General features: G+C 64.2%; 1 protein-coding gene across 1 annotated transcript in view; it reads right to left on the bottom strand.

Moving 5' to 3' along the window:
- The window catches only part of ABCA2 (ATP binding cassette subfamily A member 2), a 32,746-nt gene extending 16,031 nt beyond the window's left edge, over positions 1-16,715 (bottom strand). The window contains exons 1-19 of the mRNA XM_062011219.1: positions 16,463-16,715; positions 10,482-10,575; positions 10,233-10,235; positions 8,252-8,363; positions 7,817-7,983; positions 7,598-7,725; positions 6,852-6,956; positions 6,164-6,346; positions 5,315-5,533; positions 4,401-4,732; positions 3,994-4,153; positions 3,681-3,809; positions 3,272-3,439; positions 2,889-2,985; positions 1,810-1,983; positions 1,627-1,729; positions 939-1,053; positions 458-648; positions 160-310 (exon numbers count right to left, since the gene is read on the bottom strand). Coding sequence (XP_061867203.1) covers positions 160-310; positions 458-648; positions 939-1,053; positions 1,627-1,729; positions 1,810-1,983; positions 2,889-2,985; positions 3,272-3,439; positions 3,681-3,809; positions 3,994-4,153; positions 4,401-4,732; positions 5,315-5,533; positions 6,164-6,346; positions 6,852-6,956; positions 7,598-7,725; positions 7,817-7,983; positions 8,252-8,363; positions 10,233-10,235; positions 10,482-10,575; positions 16,463-16,528 — 2,697 coding nt within the window. The 5' untranslated portion in view covers positions 16,529-16,715. The remainder of the gene's footprint in view (positions 1-159; positions 311-457; positions 649-938; positions 1,054-1,626; positions 1,730-1,809; positions 1,984-2,888; positions 2,986-3,271; positions 3,440-3,680; positions 3,810-3,993; positions 4,154-4,400; positions 4,733-5,314; positions 5,534-6,163; positions 6,347-6,851; positions 6,957-7,597; positions 7,726-7,816; positions 7,984-8,251; positions 8,364-10,232; positions 10,236-10,481; positions 10,576-16,462) is intronic.
- Positions 16,716-17,581: the final 866 nt, after the last annotated feature.

Genomic DNA, 17,581 nt, shown 5'->3' with positions numbered 1-17,581 from the left:
AGCCCTGTGGAGATGCTCCAGACCTTCTGGAGATGCCTCCAAGTCGGCTCACACAGGCAGAGATGGCTTGGTGGCAGCTTGGTGGCCTGTGTACTGACCACAGGCTGCCCAGGGCATGCCCAGAGCCAAGCAGCTCCCCAGCAGCTGCAGCCAACTCACCGCGATGCACTTCTCAAAGGCCGTGATCTTGTCGTGAGCCACCTCCTCCCGGATGGCCACGTACATGTAGGGCACGTAGCTCAGGAAGTAGATGATGCCACCACAGGCTGAGGCCAGCTTGGCCTTGGAGTAGAGCACTGACACCAGGAAGCTGTGGGGAGGATGGTGTCACCTCACCTCCCACCTCACCTCACCTCCCCTCCCCATACCGCACTGGCCCCTCAAAGGGAACCTGTGACAGGTCCCACCACCACCACCTTTGCCCCAAGGATCCCCTCACCCCAGGGAGTCAGCTCACCAGAACATGATGGTGGCCACGGCGTAGATGGCGAGGAAGAGCCAGATGATGAGGACGTCACTGTGCATCAGCACTTTGCCGTACTTGAGGATGGCAGTGAGCGCCGTGACCGAGATGGAGAGCTGCACGAAGCCCGTGATGAACCAGGCCACCCAGTGCACTGCGTTGTTCAAGCCCATCATCTTCATCACCTGCAAGGCCCACACTGCTCAGCAGGGCTGTCCCCTGCCCCACACAGCCCTGGCACGGTGCTGGTGGGTGCTACTGGGAGCGGGTGGGCCACAGCACCCTGTGCCAGGGTATCAATGGGCTCAGCTCCCTCCTGTGCCAGGGACACTCATTTCAGCCCAGGGATGTGGGATCTGCACCTGCCCCAGTTCACATGCCCCAGAGACATGGGGAAGGTGCCCATGGCCACAGTGCAGGAATCAGAGCTCTGAGGTGCCAGCTCCTGCCCAGGGATCTCTCCCACCATCCCCACCTCCTTCAGGCGATGCTCCTTCTCAGTCACGATGTGCTGGATCATCATGGCCACGGAGTAGACCCAGGAGATCACCATGCACAGGGGCATCATGTGCTCAATGACAAAGAGGAAGCTGGTGGGGAAGAGAGAGGAGAGTTGCATGGTGGCACCACCACTCTTGGGGACTCCATACAGGGCAGCAGAGAGGCTCTCCCACCACCCAGGGACAAGAAACTCTCTGGGTCCAGCAGCTCCTCGGTGCTCTGAAATAGTTTCTCCAGTGAGCCCATCAATCTGGTGTCCAGCAGCATGGGCATGGCCTGATGCCCTGAGCCCCATCCACCCTCCTGCCCTGTGGTGCTCCCAACTCTGGAGTTTCTCCAGGTGGTTCCTCCAGACCATTGTGTTCAAAAACCACTCACAGACCTAGGTGCCATCCATTTACCACACTCCTCCTCAAGAACTTCAGCTCTCAGGACATTCCACAGCCCTGAGTTCCTCACTTCAGCTGCAAACTGAGCACAACACTCCTCTGCTTGCCTAGGCCAGCAGTCCAAGGAACAGAGCTCAACTGGTTGCTCCTCACTCCCAACATCACCAGCCTCTCTCAGGCCCCTAAACTTGTCCCCTTTTCCCAGCTGAAGCGTCCTGGCCTGCAAAGAGGAAGAGGGAAGGTCCTGCCCCTGCCCAGGTGGGTGCTACTCACTCGTCCCGGGTATAACACGGGTACGGGAACATCTGCACGTAGTTGCCAGGCTCCACCACGTCATGGCCAACAAAGGTGTTGATGAGGGCACGCTCCATCATGTCTGGGGGGTGGGAGGAGAGGTCAGGCTGAGCAGGCAGGGGCCAGGGCCACGGGCAGCGGTGGCAGGGGGCTGGCACTCACCCTGGATCCAGACGAAGCCGTAGAGGAAGTAGAAGCGGCCGCCGGTGTTGGGGCCGGGCCGCCAGTACGCACGGCGGATCTCGTTGGTCTTCTCGGTGAAGCTGGAGTTCTGCCGGATCTTGTACATGACGTGAGGGGGCAGAGACCCGTCCCTGTTGGTCTGGAAGATGACACCTGCAGGCAGAGGGAGGGAAGCAGAGATTCATTTCAGTTGGGAAAGCGCTGGAAGGTGCTGCAGTGCCAGCCCTGCCCTCACCCTGCCCAGCCCAGCACTGACCCACGGCCTCAGCACCTCAGCTCCACGGCTCTGGGATCCCTCCAGGGCTGGGCACTGCCCCAGCTCCCTGAGCAGCCTGGCACAGGGGCTGACACCCCTCTCAGGGAAACAGTTCTGCCTCAGCTCCAACCTCAGTCTCCCCTGGGGCAACTTGAGGCAGTTTCCCCTTGTATCATTCATTACTGGGGAGCAGATCCTGATCCCCAGCTCCCTGCAGCCTCCTGTCAGGGAGTGTCAGAGAGTGCTGCTGTCTCCCCTCAGCCTCCTCTTTTCCAGGCTCAACACCCCCATTCCCTCAGCCCCTGCCCAGCCCCTTGTGCTCCAGCCCCTTCCCCAGCTCTGTGCCCGGCTCTGGCCACGCTGCAGCCCCTCAGTGTCCCTGTGGCAGTGAGTGAGGGGCCCAGCACTGAGCACAGCCCTGGAGCTGCAGCTTCACTAGTGCCAAGGGGCAGAGAGCCCACTGGCACCGTAAGACCGCCACACTGGCCCACAGCCATGGCTGAGGACACAGAGGGGTCTGGTGGGTGCCAGCCAGAGGCACCACGAGGGCTGCCATGGGTGAGGAGGGTGAGCACAGCCCTGGTGTGGCATGTAGGGGCTGGCAGATAGTGTAGGAGCCAGGACAGCAGCGGGGCTCTGCACCCACAGGGCTCATCAGGGGCAGAGGATGGCTCCTCTCACCCACCCAATGCATGCACCGAGGGAGCCATGTCCCAAAGCCAGTGGCCCCAGTCCAAGGCACAGCTGGAGAAGGACACAGCTCCAGGAACCCCTGCAAAGGGGCTGGTTCCCAGGGACATACTGGCAAAGACTGTGACATTGTCCTGGTAGGCCTGGTTCAGGGTGTAGTTGACAATGCTCTCCTCATCTGGGAAGCCTTTGAAGATGTCCACGCTGACCTAGTGTGGAGGACAAGCTGGTGAGACCCTGCTGCCCCTGGTCTGGCAGGTCTGGCACAGGGACCCTGCACATGGCACGGGATCTGCCACCACGGTCACCCCACAAACCTCCAACCCAACGCTGGATGGGCCCCTCCATCAGTGCCCCAAAGCTCCCAACACTGCAGGAGCCACGATTTCCTGTGGGGCTCCTGGCACATGGAGATCTGAGCAGCCCTGGCCCCTCTCCAGCCCCACAGAGCCTGTGGGGGCAGCAGCATGTTCCCACAGGTGGGCACAACCTCACCTTGGCCATGAAGTGGACCCAGCCACAGGCAGCATTGTCGATGGTGTCCAGCTGCTGGAGCAGCACACTGGCGTTGGGCAGCGAGAAGTTGCCGTTGAGGAAGTTGTGGAGAACATCGCTGTCGGAGACATTCAGGATCTCTGGGTGCTTGTGGAGGTCAGCAGTGAACTGGGACAGAGAAGATGTGGGAGGGAAAAGCTGGGGTAAGCTCTGCCTCACAGCCCTCTGTCTTCCCCATAGACACAGACATGACCCGATGTTCTTCGTGGTGACAGTGTCCACCCTGCTCCTCACAGCAGCAGGGTGGGCACCTGAGAGCTTCACACGAGGTGCCTGGGGACAGGGCAGCCCCTCCCCAGCCCCAGGGCAGCACAGCCAGGCAGGTCAGGGCCCCACCACACCATCCTACCCGCTGGAGCCAGCGGATGCGTCTCTGCAGCCTGCCCTCCTCCAGGTAGGCACGGATCTCCGGGGAGATGGTCAGCCATGCCTTGGCATAGTGGGTGACGTTGCCCACGAAGGCAAAGGTCTCGTTGGCCTGGAGGGACAGGAAGGTCACACAGAGGGAAGAAGTGGGCAGCCATCTGCCCCCCTCCCAGCAGGAACCTCGGCCAGGTCACTTCAGGCAGTGCTGGCAGCCAGCCCCTTCCTGCCCACTCAGTGCATCTGGGCAATGAGCTGCCTGCAGTGGTGGGAGAGGGTCCCAGCCCCTGCACCCTCACCTTCAGGATGACTTTGTCCACTTCAGTGCCCACAGGTGCATAGAGGATTTTGGGGTTGCTGGTCATCAGATGCACAAGGAGGCCCAGGTTCCGCTGCTCTTTGCTGGTGAAGCCCAGTGAGCTCATGTTGCCCTGTTTCAGCGCCTCGGGCTCGATCGTCCTGCAAAGGGGGTTTCAGCTGCCAACCCTGCTCCAGCCCCCACCCCTGCCCAGGAGGGGGTTTCAAACCCATCCCCATGCCAGCACCACGCTGCCCAGCACAGGGAGCTCCTGGTCGCAGCACAGGGACGTGGTGCAGCATCCCTCTCCCACACACCCATCTGGGGACTGCCCGTGGCTGCTGGCAGGGGCAGGGTGGGCTCTCCCACACCACAGACCACAGGGATCGATCCTCACAGGGCTCCTACCGGTTGTTGCCGCAGAGGATGGGCTGCAGCCCAGCCCAGAGCTGCACAAAGGCTGAGAACTGGCCCTGGGGGTTGTCAGCACCGGCCGGGCCGCCCCCGGCATCCTCCTCCTCCGCCGTGGCATTGCCAGAGGTGGCGTTGGCACCGGCCCAGCCCGTGCTGTTGGCAGTGGGCAACGGGGCCTTGCTGGCACAGGCTCCCCGGGGCAGCAGCTTGGCCAGAGCAGAGAGGATGTCCACGTCACGGAGAACCTTCTCCAGCTCCAGCAGGTCCTCCAGGAGGGCACGCAGGCGGTGCTGGGCGGCCGTGCTGTTCAGCTCGTCCAGCCGCAGCTGTGAGGGTCAGGGGTGAGAGGTTGGCAGTGGCTGGGGTGACAGGGGGAGGGCACTGAGGGGACCCCGAGCAGGGCCACATCTGCTTTCTTGGTTAAAAGGCAGGAGCTGTCCCCAGCTGGGGCTCAGCACTCATTGCCATGCATCTGTGGCTATCGGGCAGTGGGGATGCTGGCAAATGCTGGCACGGTCTCGTTGAAGGGCGTGAGATGTCCCTCAGGTAGGAAGGGTGGTCCTCTGGGACTGCAAGGGACATGTCAGACTCAAGTGGGATGAGGATGGAGACCTCAGAGCCAGCCTTGAGGAGCTGTGCCGCATTGCCACTACTGGGGAGAGCAGCCTCTGGGCTTGGGGACACCCAGCCCCACACAGCAGGCAGTGCCCAAACGGGTGCCAGGACAGGGAGCCATCTGGGGTCCCACCATGGATCTGGGCATGGGGTTCTCATGGTGGGTACAGCGGTGATCAGGAGGGGACGGGTCGTGTAACGCCCCCCTCCCCCTCTCACATCCCCTGGTGAGTAGGGAAACCATCTCCAGGACTTGTCCCCACCCCAGCACCCCCCCTGCCCCTCTCACCCACCCTGCTGATGATCTTGGGGGTGTCCAGCTGGTCCCTCAGCTCGGTGGCCAGCTGCCCGAAGCGTGCCCGGCGGGCGGCACGGCTGCCGTTGCAGGCCAGCGCTCGGTACGTCTGCAGCAGCGGCTGCTGCCCAGGGGCCACGTGCAGGAGGCGACGCAGCGCCCCGGGGCTCTGCTCACACGTCAGCTGCTCCAGCACCGGGCCTGTCAGCAGGACACCCTACAGGGCAGGGACATGTGGGCATGTGGGGCACACAGCCCTGGGACACACAGCTCAGGGGGGCACAGCCATGGAGGCACATAGCCACGGGGGGCACACAGCCACGGGGCACATAGCCACGGGGGCACACAGCCCTGGGGCACACAGCCCTGGGGGGCACACAGCCACGGGGGGCACACAGCCACGGGGGGCACACAGCCACGGGGCACACAGCCCTAGGACACATAGCCATGGGGGGCACACAGCCATGGGGGCACACAGCCATGGGGGCACACAGCCATGGGGCACATAGCTCAGGGGGCACACAGCCCTAGGACACATAGCCATGGGGACACACAGCCATGGGGGCACACAGCCATGGGGGGCACATAGCTCAGGGGGCACATAGCCATGGGGGCACACAGCCTTGGGGGCACACAGCCTTGGGGGGCACACAGCCCTAGGACACATAGCTCAGGGGGCACATAGCCATGGGGACACACAGCCTTGGGGGACATAGCCATGGGGGCACACAGCCCTGGGGCACATAGCCATGGGGGCACACAGCCTTGGGGCACGCAGCCCCATGGGCACATCACCCTGGCACACACACACACACGCCCCAGGTCAGCCTCAGAGACACTGACTCACCTCCATGTCGGTGACCAAGGCCTGGGGGCTGTCGGGGGCGGGTGCCGGGGCGGCGCTGGCCAGGCCCAGGGCCTGGGAGAGCAGGCGGAGCAGCGCGGGGCGGCGCGGGGCTGCCGCAGGCTCCCGCAGAGCCCGCTGCACCAGCCCTTCCCGCACGCTCCTCCAGCTGCTGGGGAGCCTCCTCTGCAAGTCACAGAACACTTTCGGTTGGGAAAGGCCACAGACACTAAGCTGACACCACCAAGCCCACAGCTGAACCGTGTCCCTGAGGTGGGGGCTGGTGGCACAGGGGCTCCCCAGGGTCTCTCTTTCCATGTGTCTCTCTCAGGCACACGTGAGTGGCCCCACAGCACCCATGTCCATGGTGTCCCAGCCTAAAGCAGGTTCCTCTCAAGCAGGGGGCACAGGAATGTGTCCAGGTGGGTTTGGAAACCTCAGGTCCCACAGCCTTTCCAGGAACAACTTGCCCCACTCCCTCTGCTGCCACTATCCAGGCAGTGCCATCACCCATTGCAACGGGAGCACTGGTGTGCCAGGGGGCACCAAGATGGGACCTGGCCCTCCTGCTGCTGCTCTGGTCACCCAACAGTGTCCCATGGCATCCCCTCAGCAAGGATGGACACCCCCAGGTCATCCCTTGGTAGGACATGGAGGGGACAGGGAGGACCAGCACATCCCCACTCCTCACCTCCAGCTGTGTCATCTTCTCACCATGGCCAAATCCATCCCACAGGTCTCGCTCGTGGGTCTCATCAGGTACCAAGGGAAAGGAGCCAAACAGCAGGTGGTACACCTGCAGTGGGATGGAATGGGAGCTGCTGGCACTGGGAGCAGGTGCCCAGCAATGCCCAGCATGCGATGGCAGGGCAGGATGAGCCCTCAGTGCTGGGCCCTGTGGGTCTGGCGTGCAAGGCTCAGCCTGGGATGGGATGAACCGCTTTGCTGGGACAGTGCAGGCCCTTGCAAAGCCCAGCCCTGCAGTGCTGGGCTGTCACCCACCCCACATGGGCTGGCACTCATCTCCCAAAGGCCTTCACCCACCTCCCAAAGGCTGTCACCCACCTCCCAAAGGCTGTCACCCACCTCCCAAAGGCCATCATCTCCCTAAGGTCATCGCCCACCTCCTAAAGATCATCACTCACCTCCTGCAAGTCACCACCCACCTCTGGCAGGTCATCACCCACGTCCTGAAGGCTACCACCCACCTCCCAAAAGTCACCACCCACCCCACAAAGACTGTCACTCTCCTCCCTAAGGCCATCACCCACCTCCTGAAGGTCATCAGTCACCTCCTGTGAATCACCAACCGCCTCTGACAGGCTGTCACCCACCTCCTGAAGGCCACCACCCACCCCTTGAGTCATCATCCACCCCCCAAAGGCTGTCACCCACCCCCCAAAGGCTGTCACCCACCCCCCAAAGGCTGTCACCCACCTCCCTCAGGTCGATGCTGGAGCCCAGGAGCAGCTCAGCTGTGTTGTTGGGCAGGGACAGGTTCTGTGTCAGGAAGCGCTGCAGCTCGCCCCGGTCCTTGGCTGCCCACGCCAGAGTGAAGCCGGATCCTGGCAGGGAGCAAGAACAGCAGCCATGGGGCCCTGGCACCAAGCCATAGTGCCCACAGCCCTGTGCCCAGCGAGGCAGGACACGACTGACCTGCGGGGCTGCTGAAGTGTGTCTCCATGGAGCTGGGCTCGCTGGTGCTCAGAGCCTCCAGGCGCCGGCGCAGCGACTCCAGCTCCTCCTCCAGCCCCGGGTGCTGCGGGTCGAAGAGGCTGCTCTGCTCCACAGCCTCGCTGAGGTGCTCCAGCAGCTGGGTGACCCTGTGGGAGCCCAGCACCCCGAGTGTCAGGGCCAGGGGGATGGAGGCACCTTCCACACGCACAGCTCGGGGTGGGGAATGAGCCCACGGACCCACAGTGCCACGAAGTGTCCCTGGGGGGGACATCCCCGGGCTCCCCGGAGCTCAGAGGGGAAGGGTGAGCTGTGCCCTGCGCCCCAGGGACTGAGTGCTGTGGTCCTGGCGGGGCAGGGGCTGGCACCAGCGTGGGCAGGGGCAGCGTGGGGGGCAGAGGTGAGGCCGTGACTCACGTGGAGTTGGAGTACTGCAGGAAGCCGAACTCGTCGCGCTGCCCGTCGGGGCACAGGGACTGCATGACGGGCAGGATCCCGGCCGAGGTGAGCGGGGCCGCCGTGTAGAAGGCTGGAGAGAGCCCAGGAGAGGGAGAGCAGGAGAGGCCGGGGCAGGGAGGGGCAGGGGGGCAGCGGAGAGACAGACCCTCAGTTCGGAGAAGCGCGCGCCGGGCCCCGGAGCCCCGCGGGAGGCTGGCGGCCAAGGGCAGAACTCTGCAGCCCTCTCACACAGGCTGTCCCCTTGTTCCCTTGCCTGGTGGCCCCTGAGGGCTCCTGCCACCCTGGCTCCTGCCCCCTTGCCCGCTCCCCCCTTGGGTCCTCCCCACCCAAGATGATGCCAAGTCCTGTCACTTGTCCCCGGGCCGGCCGCCAACCTCCCCCGACCTTGTTAGTAACCTCAGAGGCACCATCTGCACAGGAGGAAGAGGAGGAGGAAGAATACAACAGGGAAAGTCGTCGTCCCCCACAGCTGCCCGAGCCCACAGCCCCCCAGCCGGCTGCCCTGACGTGTGGCGGTGGGAGGTGGGTGGAAATGGAGACACGGCGAGGGGAGACAGAAGGAATGAGGAGCAGCAAAGGGACAGCAAACCTTCCCCCCAACCCCATCCAGGGGCCTCTGCACACCCAGCCCCGGGGCAGGGGGAGCCTGGCAGGGCCCTGTCCCACGTCCCAAGCGCCAGTGGTTAGAGTGGGGTCAGTGCTGTTAGCAGGGGCTGGTGAAGATGGGCCAAGGGACAGCCCAGGGCAGGATGGGTGCAGCGTGGGGCCTGGAGGGGAGGGAAGGGACAGATGGGGTGACTGTGCCATGCTTCAGTGACAAAGCCTTACTGGGCTCCAGGCTCTGAGCAGTGCCACATCCCTGCTCATCCCAGCTGCCAGGCCAGGGACCGGCTGGTGTTGCAGGGTTGGGAATCTCCAGCCCTTGGAGACCAGCCCAGGGCAAGCACAGGCAACACTGGGTGAGCACAGGTCAGCACCCACATAGTCTGCCCAGGAGGGAGGTGGTAGGACAAGCCTCTGCCCAGCCTGGAGAGCCCTCAGCAGCCCATGGAGTGAGGGACACAGCCACCAGTGCCCCCAGCACCCAGGGAACCTGGCACTGCCAACCTGGCAGGGACCATGGGCTGGGCCTGATGGGCAGCCCCGGGGAGCAGGGGCCAGGCTGTGCTGCCCAAGCTCATCTTCACCAGCCGTGGAGGAAGGCAACAGGGTTACAGAGGTGTGGATTAGGCCAGAGTGAGCTGATCCAAACCAGGCTCTTTCTCCCCAGAATAAGTAGCCAGGACAGGCAGGGGAAGGAGAGGAGGTGCCCACCCACCCCACCAACTTACAGACTGGCACATGCAGTGGAGGCATGGAGGGCAGCAGGGCAGGGGAGATGGTGGGAAAGAAAAAGAAAACATGAGCAAAAGGAAAGAAAAACCAAACCAAACCAAACAAAAAACCACCACAGGACACAGAGGGCACGTCAGCACCAGGGCAGGAACGGGCAGTGCCCGCAGCTGGCACGCACGCAGGTGGGCTCTCCCTCGCTGGCACATGCTGAAACACAGCCTCAGACCATCGTTATGCCAGGCCAGCACCACTGCCAGCACCCAGCCCCACCGTGCCCACCACAGCCCCCACGGTGTGGGCATCCCACGGGTGTCTGGGTGCCACGTCCCGCTCTGGCAGCATCTCCTGGCAGCACAGCCCGCAGGCACCGGCACCCACAGCCCTGGCTGCACATCTCCTGGAGCCCTCAGCTCTGCTCCCATCCATTTGCCACCTTGCCAGGACCCCAGAGCCCCCCAGAGCCATGGCACAGGGCTCCACAGCGGGCATTTCCCACCCAGCACTGCGAGGAGCCTTTTCCAGTGCCACTCCAGCTGCTCCTCAAGCACTTGGGGTGTTGCGGCTGTCCCAGCACCATCCAGCTCCACATCCCCTTTCCCCCCACAAACTGTCCCTGCCAATGGCTGGTTGGCACTGCCAGCTCCAGGAAGACCCCTGACTGGGATTGCCTCTGGCTCTCTGACCCCTGTGTCTGCCCACCAGCCCCCGCCTGCAGCCCCTGCCCAGTGCTCTGTGCCCACACAGCCCCTCGGAGTCCCCTCCCTGCTGTCCCCATGGGGGCTGGAGCAGCTTTCCAGAGCCTCAGGGTGGTCCCAAAGTGCAGGTGCCCCTGGCACTAACCCCTGGCACTCACCTTCCTTCACAGGGATGGTCGGCTTCTTCTGCCGCAGCCCCAGGAGGATGAAGAAGAGCACGAGGGGGATGAAGATCTCAAAGGCCAACACCCACTGGGGATGACAGAGAGCAGAGGGGTCACGATGCCTGGGGAGACCTGGCTACTGAGGAGGGCTGTGGGCAGGGCAGGGGGCACAGCACTGGCACTTGGCTGACTCTTGGCTCGTGGCATGGTCACGGCTTGGCTGGATGCACAGAGGTCCCTGGGCACCTGAGGAGCTCCTGTGTGCCCCCACTGCACCCTGCCCAGGGCACTGCAGGGCAGGGGAGGGTACCACAGAGGGGATGGGGCCTTACAGGTACCTAAAGGGTGGGTGACAGGAGGATGGGGCCAGTCTTTGTTCTGTGGTGCCCAGTGACAGGACAAGGGGTGATGGGCACAAACTGGGGTACAGGATGTTCCACTGGAACACAAAGAGAAAAAGAGAAAGTCCTTTGGTGCTGAGGTGAGGGAGCCCTGGCCCAGGCTGCCCAGGGAGGGTGTGGAGGCTCCTTCTCAGGAGGTTTCCAAAGCCCCTGGACACGTTCCTGTGCCCCCTGAGCCAGGGGAACCTGCTTTAGCAGGGGCTGGGGCTGGAGCAGCTCTGCAGGGCCCTTCCAGCCCCCACCATGCTGGGACTCTGGGTCCCATCCTGGCAGTGCCCTCACAGCTGGCAGCTGCCCAGCAAGATGTCCCCCTGCCACCCATGCCAGGGCTGGGTGCACCCCGTGGGGTCATGCAGGGTGCAGACCCCCCCATCACCAGGGTGAGGCTCAGCTCAGTCAGGCCCTGCCACCAGCTCCAGGTGCAGCCAGTGCCCGAGTAGTGGGTCCTGGCACTCCTTCCATGCCCTCCCAGAAGGCTCCAGCTTCACAGGATTTCCACCCTTGGTGAATCACAGCATACCCCCAGGAATCCCTGACCCCAGTGGCACAGGCTGGGCTCCGTGCCCAGAGGCCCTGGGGATGGGCATTCAGCAGGGGCAGGAGCGGGCACCGGCACACTGCCAGGCCAGCTGCTCACAGCTGGCACCGAGAGCACTCAGGGCACATCACAGCCCCACTGCCCTCTGCTGCCTGCACAGAAACTGCTGTAGGTGGGGAAACTGAGGCACGGGGGAACTGAGTCACCCCCAGCTCTCCTCAGGGCTGGATCAGACCCCCAGAGCCACTGTCCCCATGGGCAGGACAGGCCCCATCCCACCTGGGCAGGCATTTGCCACCATCCTCCCACACTGGCAGTGGCCAGGAGCCAGAGGGGCCCTGGAGCAATGCCAGGGGATGCCCATCTTTCCCACAGCCCTGGTTCCAGGCACAGTCCCTGCTGCCAGGGCTGGGAGTGGTGAGGGACACCCCACCACGCTCTGCCCGCCCCGCTCTCCGCCTGCACCCACCCCCTGTTTACCAGGCTTACAATGGCAGCTCTGTGCCCAGGCGCCCGTGCCAGGCTGTGCCAGGCTCTCTCAGGGACCAGCAGGTCCTTGTTGGTGACTGGAGGGATCTGCTCCTTGTTAGTTATGTTTTTAAAGTGGGTCATTGACCTTTTGCTCATCTCCTTCCCCATCTCTGTCCTGGTCCCTGTCTGGGGTGGCACAGCAATGGGGAAGATGTGGGGGCAGAGCAGGGCTCAGCATCCTGCAGCCCTGGGACTGATCCTGCCCCTTTGGTCTCCAGATCTGTCCCCATGAGGGTTTTCCTGGTGTGGGAGGGCCAGGGCTGCCCCACTGCAGCACTGGCATGCAAGGGGAGGGAAGGGATGCTGTGCCCAGGGAGACTCGGGCACCCAGGAACACCCAGCAGAGGCACCTGGTGCTGGCACTTCCCAGGGACAGGGGGTGCAGGACACTGAGGGGCATTTTGGGACTGTGTGAGGAAGGAGGAGGAGGAGAATGGGCAGGATCCAGGCAGCAAGGACAGGAATGATGGGAGGAGAGGGAGCAGGAGAGAAGGGCTGATGCTTGCTGGGTGCCCTCACCTATCCTCTTCCTCACTCCTCCCTCAGTGAGAGTATGTTGAGATTGGAGCTGAGGCAGAACTGTTTCCCTGAGAGGGGTGTCAGCCCCTGTGCCAGGCTGCCCAGGGAGCTGGGGGAGTGCCCAGTCCTGGAGGGATGCCAAAGCCATGGAGCTGAGGTGCTGAGGCTGTGGGTCAGTGCTGGGCTGGGCAGGGTGAGGGCAGGGCTGGCACTGCAGCAGCTTCCAAGGCTTTGCCAACCAAAGTGATTCTGTGAGTTGCCTCCTGGTACTTGCTGATGCCCTTTGCAGGAACAAGTGGTGGCCCCTCAGGTCCCCTCTGCAATGTGTTTGCATGAGAAGGATGAGCTGGGGAAGAGTGAAAGCCTGCCAGGCCTCAAGTGCCAACACACGCCATGGAACACAGCAGGAGCCACCAGCCCAGCCTGGCACAACAGTCCCACCGTGCCCACCCTCCAGGCAGCACCGGGGGCACCAGCGTGCCAGGCCCAGAGGGACAGCAGCAGCACCCTGGCACATGGCCTGAGAGCAGGCAGGACTGTGCCAGCAGCTGTGGTGTGGGGAAGGCATCCACAGCCTCTCCCCACGGACAAGGAGCGAGGCACAGCCCTGCAGACTCAGTGCCTCACTGTCACCTGCCCTCTGGGCCACACCATGGCCACCAGCTGCTGTGCAACAGTGAGGGGGCAAAGGGCAACAGCAACCCCACTGATCCCTGCTGCTGGATCCAGCCCCTGCCTGGAGCAGGCACAGGGTGCCCTATGCCCAGGGATGTTGTGCCCTGGCACAGACGCTGCTGCAGCAGGGCCCTGACAGAGGACAAGTCCCCCCAGCACCACAAATTTTATCCTTCCTTATTTTAGAGGCATCAAGATCCCCCAACCCCACTCCCACCAGCTGGGGAGGAAGGGGCAGACCTGCCAGGGCAGCTGCCTGGCATGGTGGGAGCTGTTGGCCAAAGAGCAGAGACCCAAACCCTGCACGAGGTGAAGCTGCCACACTGCTGCCCAGCTCCAAAGCTGTCAATGCTGCTGCCCAGCTCCAAGCTGCCACACTGCTGCCCAGCTCCAAAGCTGCCACACTGCTGCCCAGCTCCAAAGCTGCCACACTGCTGCTGCCCAGCTCCAAAGCTGCCACACTGCTGCCCAGCTCCAAGTTGCCAATGCTGCTGCCCAGCTCCGAAGCTGCCACACTGCTGCCCAGCTCCGAAGCTGCCAATGCTGATGCCCAGCTCCAAAGCTGCCAATGCTGCTGCCCAGCTCCAAAGCTGCCACACTGCTGCCCAGCTCCAAAGCTGCCACACTGCTGCCCAGCTCCAAAGCTGCCAATGCTGATGCCCAGCTCTCTCCATGCCTCAGCCCAGGGCCCATGCCATGGGAGTTCCATCAACACACTGTGACACCAAAGCAGTACCCAGAGCCTCAGCTCCTGCTCACTGCTCCTCCAAATGACCCCAAGCACTGCCCCAGGGCCATATGAAACTCTCACATCACTGGCACCATAGAGCTTTGGGAGCTCTGTCTGCAGTCACCTTCCTGCTCCACAAGCATGGGCATTGTCATGGGGAAGGCAACCCAACACCCTCAACTGGGCACAGTTGAGGGACTTTTGACCTGTTAACTTTATATCCAATAAAGGTTTACACCACCTACCAAAAGCCACTGGCAAGCCCATCCCTGAAGATACACACAGCTGAGCTCACTCCTGCCCCAGAAGAGCCAAGGCAATGGCACAGCCTGTACCACACTCACCCCAGGGGACTGCCCATCCTCAGGCACCCTCAGCCCTGGCCTTGAGGGCCACTGATGCTGTTCTGCTCAGACTCCCACAGCCCCAGGGCTCCTGCCTGAATTTCTGCCCTGGGGAATAACAAAATTAGGGCCAAACCCCAGAGCAGTCCCCAGAAGAGCTCAGCCACTCTGGGTAAAGTCCAACACTCCCACAGGCTGGGCAGAAGGCATGTGAGGACAATGCCTACCCTGAAACCACTGCTGTGCCTCACTGCAACACTGCCCTCCAAACAGCCCCTGGCACCTGAGACCATGGGCACCCTCCCAGGGCCACCAGCACTCAGGGGCTGGCCCTGGCTCTTGAGATCCAGTCCAGCACCCTCAGCAAAATGTGAGGTGCCTGCTCACCATCCCATCCCATCCCATCCCATCCCATCCCATCCCATGCACTGGGGCTCTGCATGTTGCTGGGAGGAAAGCACACGGGGACAGGGGCTGCACCAGTGGGCAGGGCACTGGGAGAAGCCCAGCAACTCTCACCTCTGACTCCCTTGGGTAAATCACCAGCAGGGGAAGGTTCTCATGTTTACCCCACTCCCCGCTCCAGTGCCCCCAGCCTCCACCTGCCACAGCCAGATGTGCAGATAGTTTCACTCAGTGACATATCCAGCTGTGGATAGGGCCAGAGCAGACCCACAGTGGGGGACCCACTCATGGGGAGCAGTGCACGGGCTGACTCTGCTCCTGGGCTGCTGGGAGAGCAGGACAGATGAGCAGGAGTGTGAGGGGACTGTGGGACTCACACACACAGCAGGGGCACGAGGAAGTAGGTGACACACACAGGGCACACAGATCCTCAGGGCACGACTGTGCCAGGGGCTGCACCAAACCCATCCAGAAGCCCCGGTGGCACTGGAAGCAGCTCTTGGCCCAGCACACAGCTGGTTCTCTGCATGCACTCATGGCACCCCTGGGTAGGCTGGAGGTGCTGGGGGTCTTTCCCCTGCCACCCTGCCCACAGCAAGCAGGGTGCTCCAGCAACAGTCTTGCAGGGGATGGGAATCAGGCCTGGTCTCCTCATCCTCCTCCAGCAGCTGCAGCTTCCTGTGCTGCACCTACACACAGCCCACAGCACAGGGCAGGGTCAGGCAGAACTAGTTCCCAGATGAACCCCAAGGCTGTAACCCCACCAGCCACAGCTGCCTGGTCAGTTGCCAAGGGCCAGCAGATGCCAGGGCACAGCTGTGCCAGCCAGCCTGCCCGCTCGAGCAGGGGTCTGTGGCACACCGGTGCAGGGCATCCCCTTGCTATGGCCACACAGCTCTGCCCGGGGCGAGGTGCAGGGATGACTCAGCCGTGGAGCATCATCCCCCTCGCTCATTTTGGGGGCACCCTGGCTGCCGGTGCAGCGGGCACCCACCTTCACCCAGCCCTGCCGCCACAGGGACAGAGACAGGCCTGATGCTGGCAGGCTGCCGGTGAGGCAAAGTGGGCAGGATGGGGCCCGCAGGATATTTGGGAGGGGGAAGAGGAGAGAGCATTGACAGCTCTGGAGCAGCAGCTCCATACCCTCCCCCACCCTCTAAAAATAACCGTCTCCTGGGCGCCCAGCGCACCCATCCCCCCGCCGCGCCGCGGGACGGGCTCCGGAGGGCTGCGGGTCCCGGCGGGACGCGGCGAGGAAGCGCGGCCGGGAGCGGCGGGGCAGGAGCAGCCGGGACGCGATGCCCGGCGACACGGCCCGACGTGCCTCTGCCCCGGGAGGGGATCCGGCGCCCGGCCCCACGGCGGCCGCACGGAGCAGCGCCAGCTCTGACCCACATAGGATTCCCAAACCTGTTTGTAAGCGGCGGCCGCTGTCCCGGCGCCGAGGGGCGGCCGCGGGCAGCGGGGCAGGGCGGCCGGCAGCCGGGGCGCCGAGGGCAGCCCCGAGGCCGGGAGCGAGGGAGATGCTGCCCAGGCCGGGCGGAGGGACGGGCGGCAGACGGCACCCAGCCCACGGGCTCCTCCAGCGCCCGGGCGGCCCCCGGGGACACGGACGGGGGGGCAGCGGGGCAGGGGAGACCCCAACTGTTGCTGCCGAGCTGGTGGGGGGGTGAGGAAAGCCTCGGTGCCCGGGAGGCGGCTCCTCGGCCGCTCCGTGAGCTCCCGCACCCGCGGCCCCCACGCGCGGGGCTCCCCGCAGCCGCAGGCCCGCAGCGCCCGCCGAGCCCCCGCGCCCGCACGGAGGGATCCCCCGGCCCCTTCCGCGGGCTCACCGGGCTGCGCCGCTTCAGCGTCACGTTCTTCCAGAGCAGGAGATGGAGCTGGTGCAGGAACCCCATGGCCGGGCCGGGCCCAGCCCCGCCGCAGGGGCTCCCCCCGCTCGGCGCCGCGGGTCACCCGCCGCCCACCGCCATTCCCGCGGGCCGCCAACGCCGCCTTTGTCCGCAGCAGCGCTGGGAGGGACGGAGGAGGAGGAGGAGGGAGCGGGCGGACCGGGATCCCACTCGGCCCCGGCTCCAGCAGCGGCCCGGCCCGGCCCGGCCTTGCGCAGCACCGCCCCCCGCCCGCCACCGCCGCCTCTTAAAGGCAGCGCCGCTCCGCACCGGCCGGGCCCCGCAGCCCGGAGCCCCGCAGCCCCACAGCACCTCCAGCGTTTGCTCCTCACGGGCATCGGGGCATACAGCCCTGGGACGGCCCGTCCAGCAGCGAGGCTCCTGCCCAGGAAGGGACAGCCGCGGGGACAGCCGCGGTGCCCTGGAGCTGCCCCTGGAGCTGCCCCCGGAGCTGCCCCTGGAGCTGTCCGTGGAGCTGCCCCTGGAGCTGCCCCCGGAGCTGCCCCCGGAGCTGCCCCTGGAGCTGTCCGTGGAGCTGCCCCTGGAGCTGCCCCTGCTCCTCCCCGGGACCGAGTCACAGTGGGGTCACTCGGCACCGAGCCTCTTCCCCGTGCCCGTCCAGGACAGACGTGCTGCAGGGCTCTGCCCGTTGCTGCGAGGCTGCTGCTGGCTGGCATTGCTGCCCCTGCACGGGCTGCTGTCCATCCTGCTTGAGCCCAGCTGCCCACAGCTCCTGCCCAGCATCCCATGGACAAGTGGGGAGGTGTTCACATGTGCTCTCAGAGGGGACCAGCCTGACTGCAACAAGGTGTACCCCCAGCCCAGCTGGGACACAGGCTGGGAAGGATGCCTTCAACACAATAAGCACTGAACCAGGCCAGCATCCATCCATCCATCCATTCTTCCTTCCATCCATCTTCCTTCTTCTTTCCATTTCTCTGGTTCTCTTCACCTCATCACACCTCTCCCCTTTCCCCCCCTGCCTCCATCCCCCAGCTCTCCTTCCACCTCTCTCCTTGCCCTGCTCCTGTTTAACCATCCCTGTCTCCGTGCTGCTCT

Source organism: Colius striatus, chromosome 19, assembly GCF_028858725.1.
Source record: "Colius striatus isolate bColStr4 chromosome 19, bColStr4.1.hap1, whole genome shotgun sequence".
NCBI classification, from domain to species: Eukaryota; Metazoa; Chordata; class Aves; order Coliiformes; family Coliidae; genus Colius; species Colius striatus.
The sequence above is the reverse complement of the archived record's forward strand: the minus strand, read 5'-3'. Positions and strand labels throughout refer to the sequence as shown.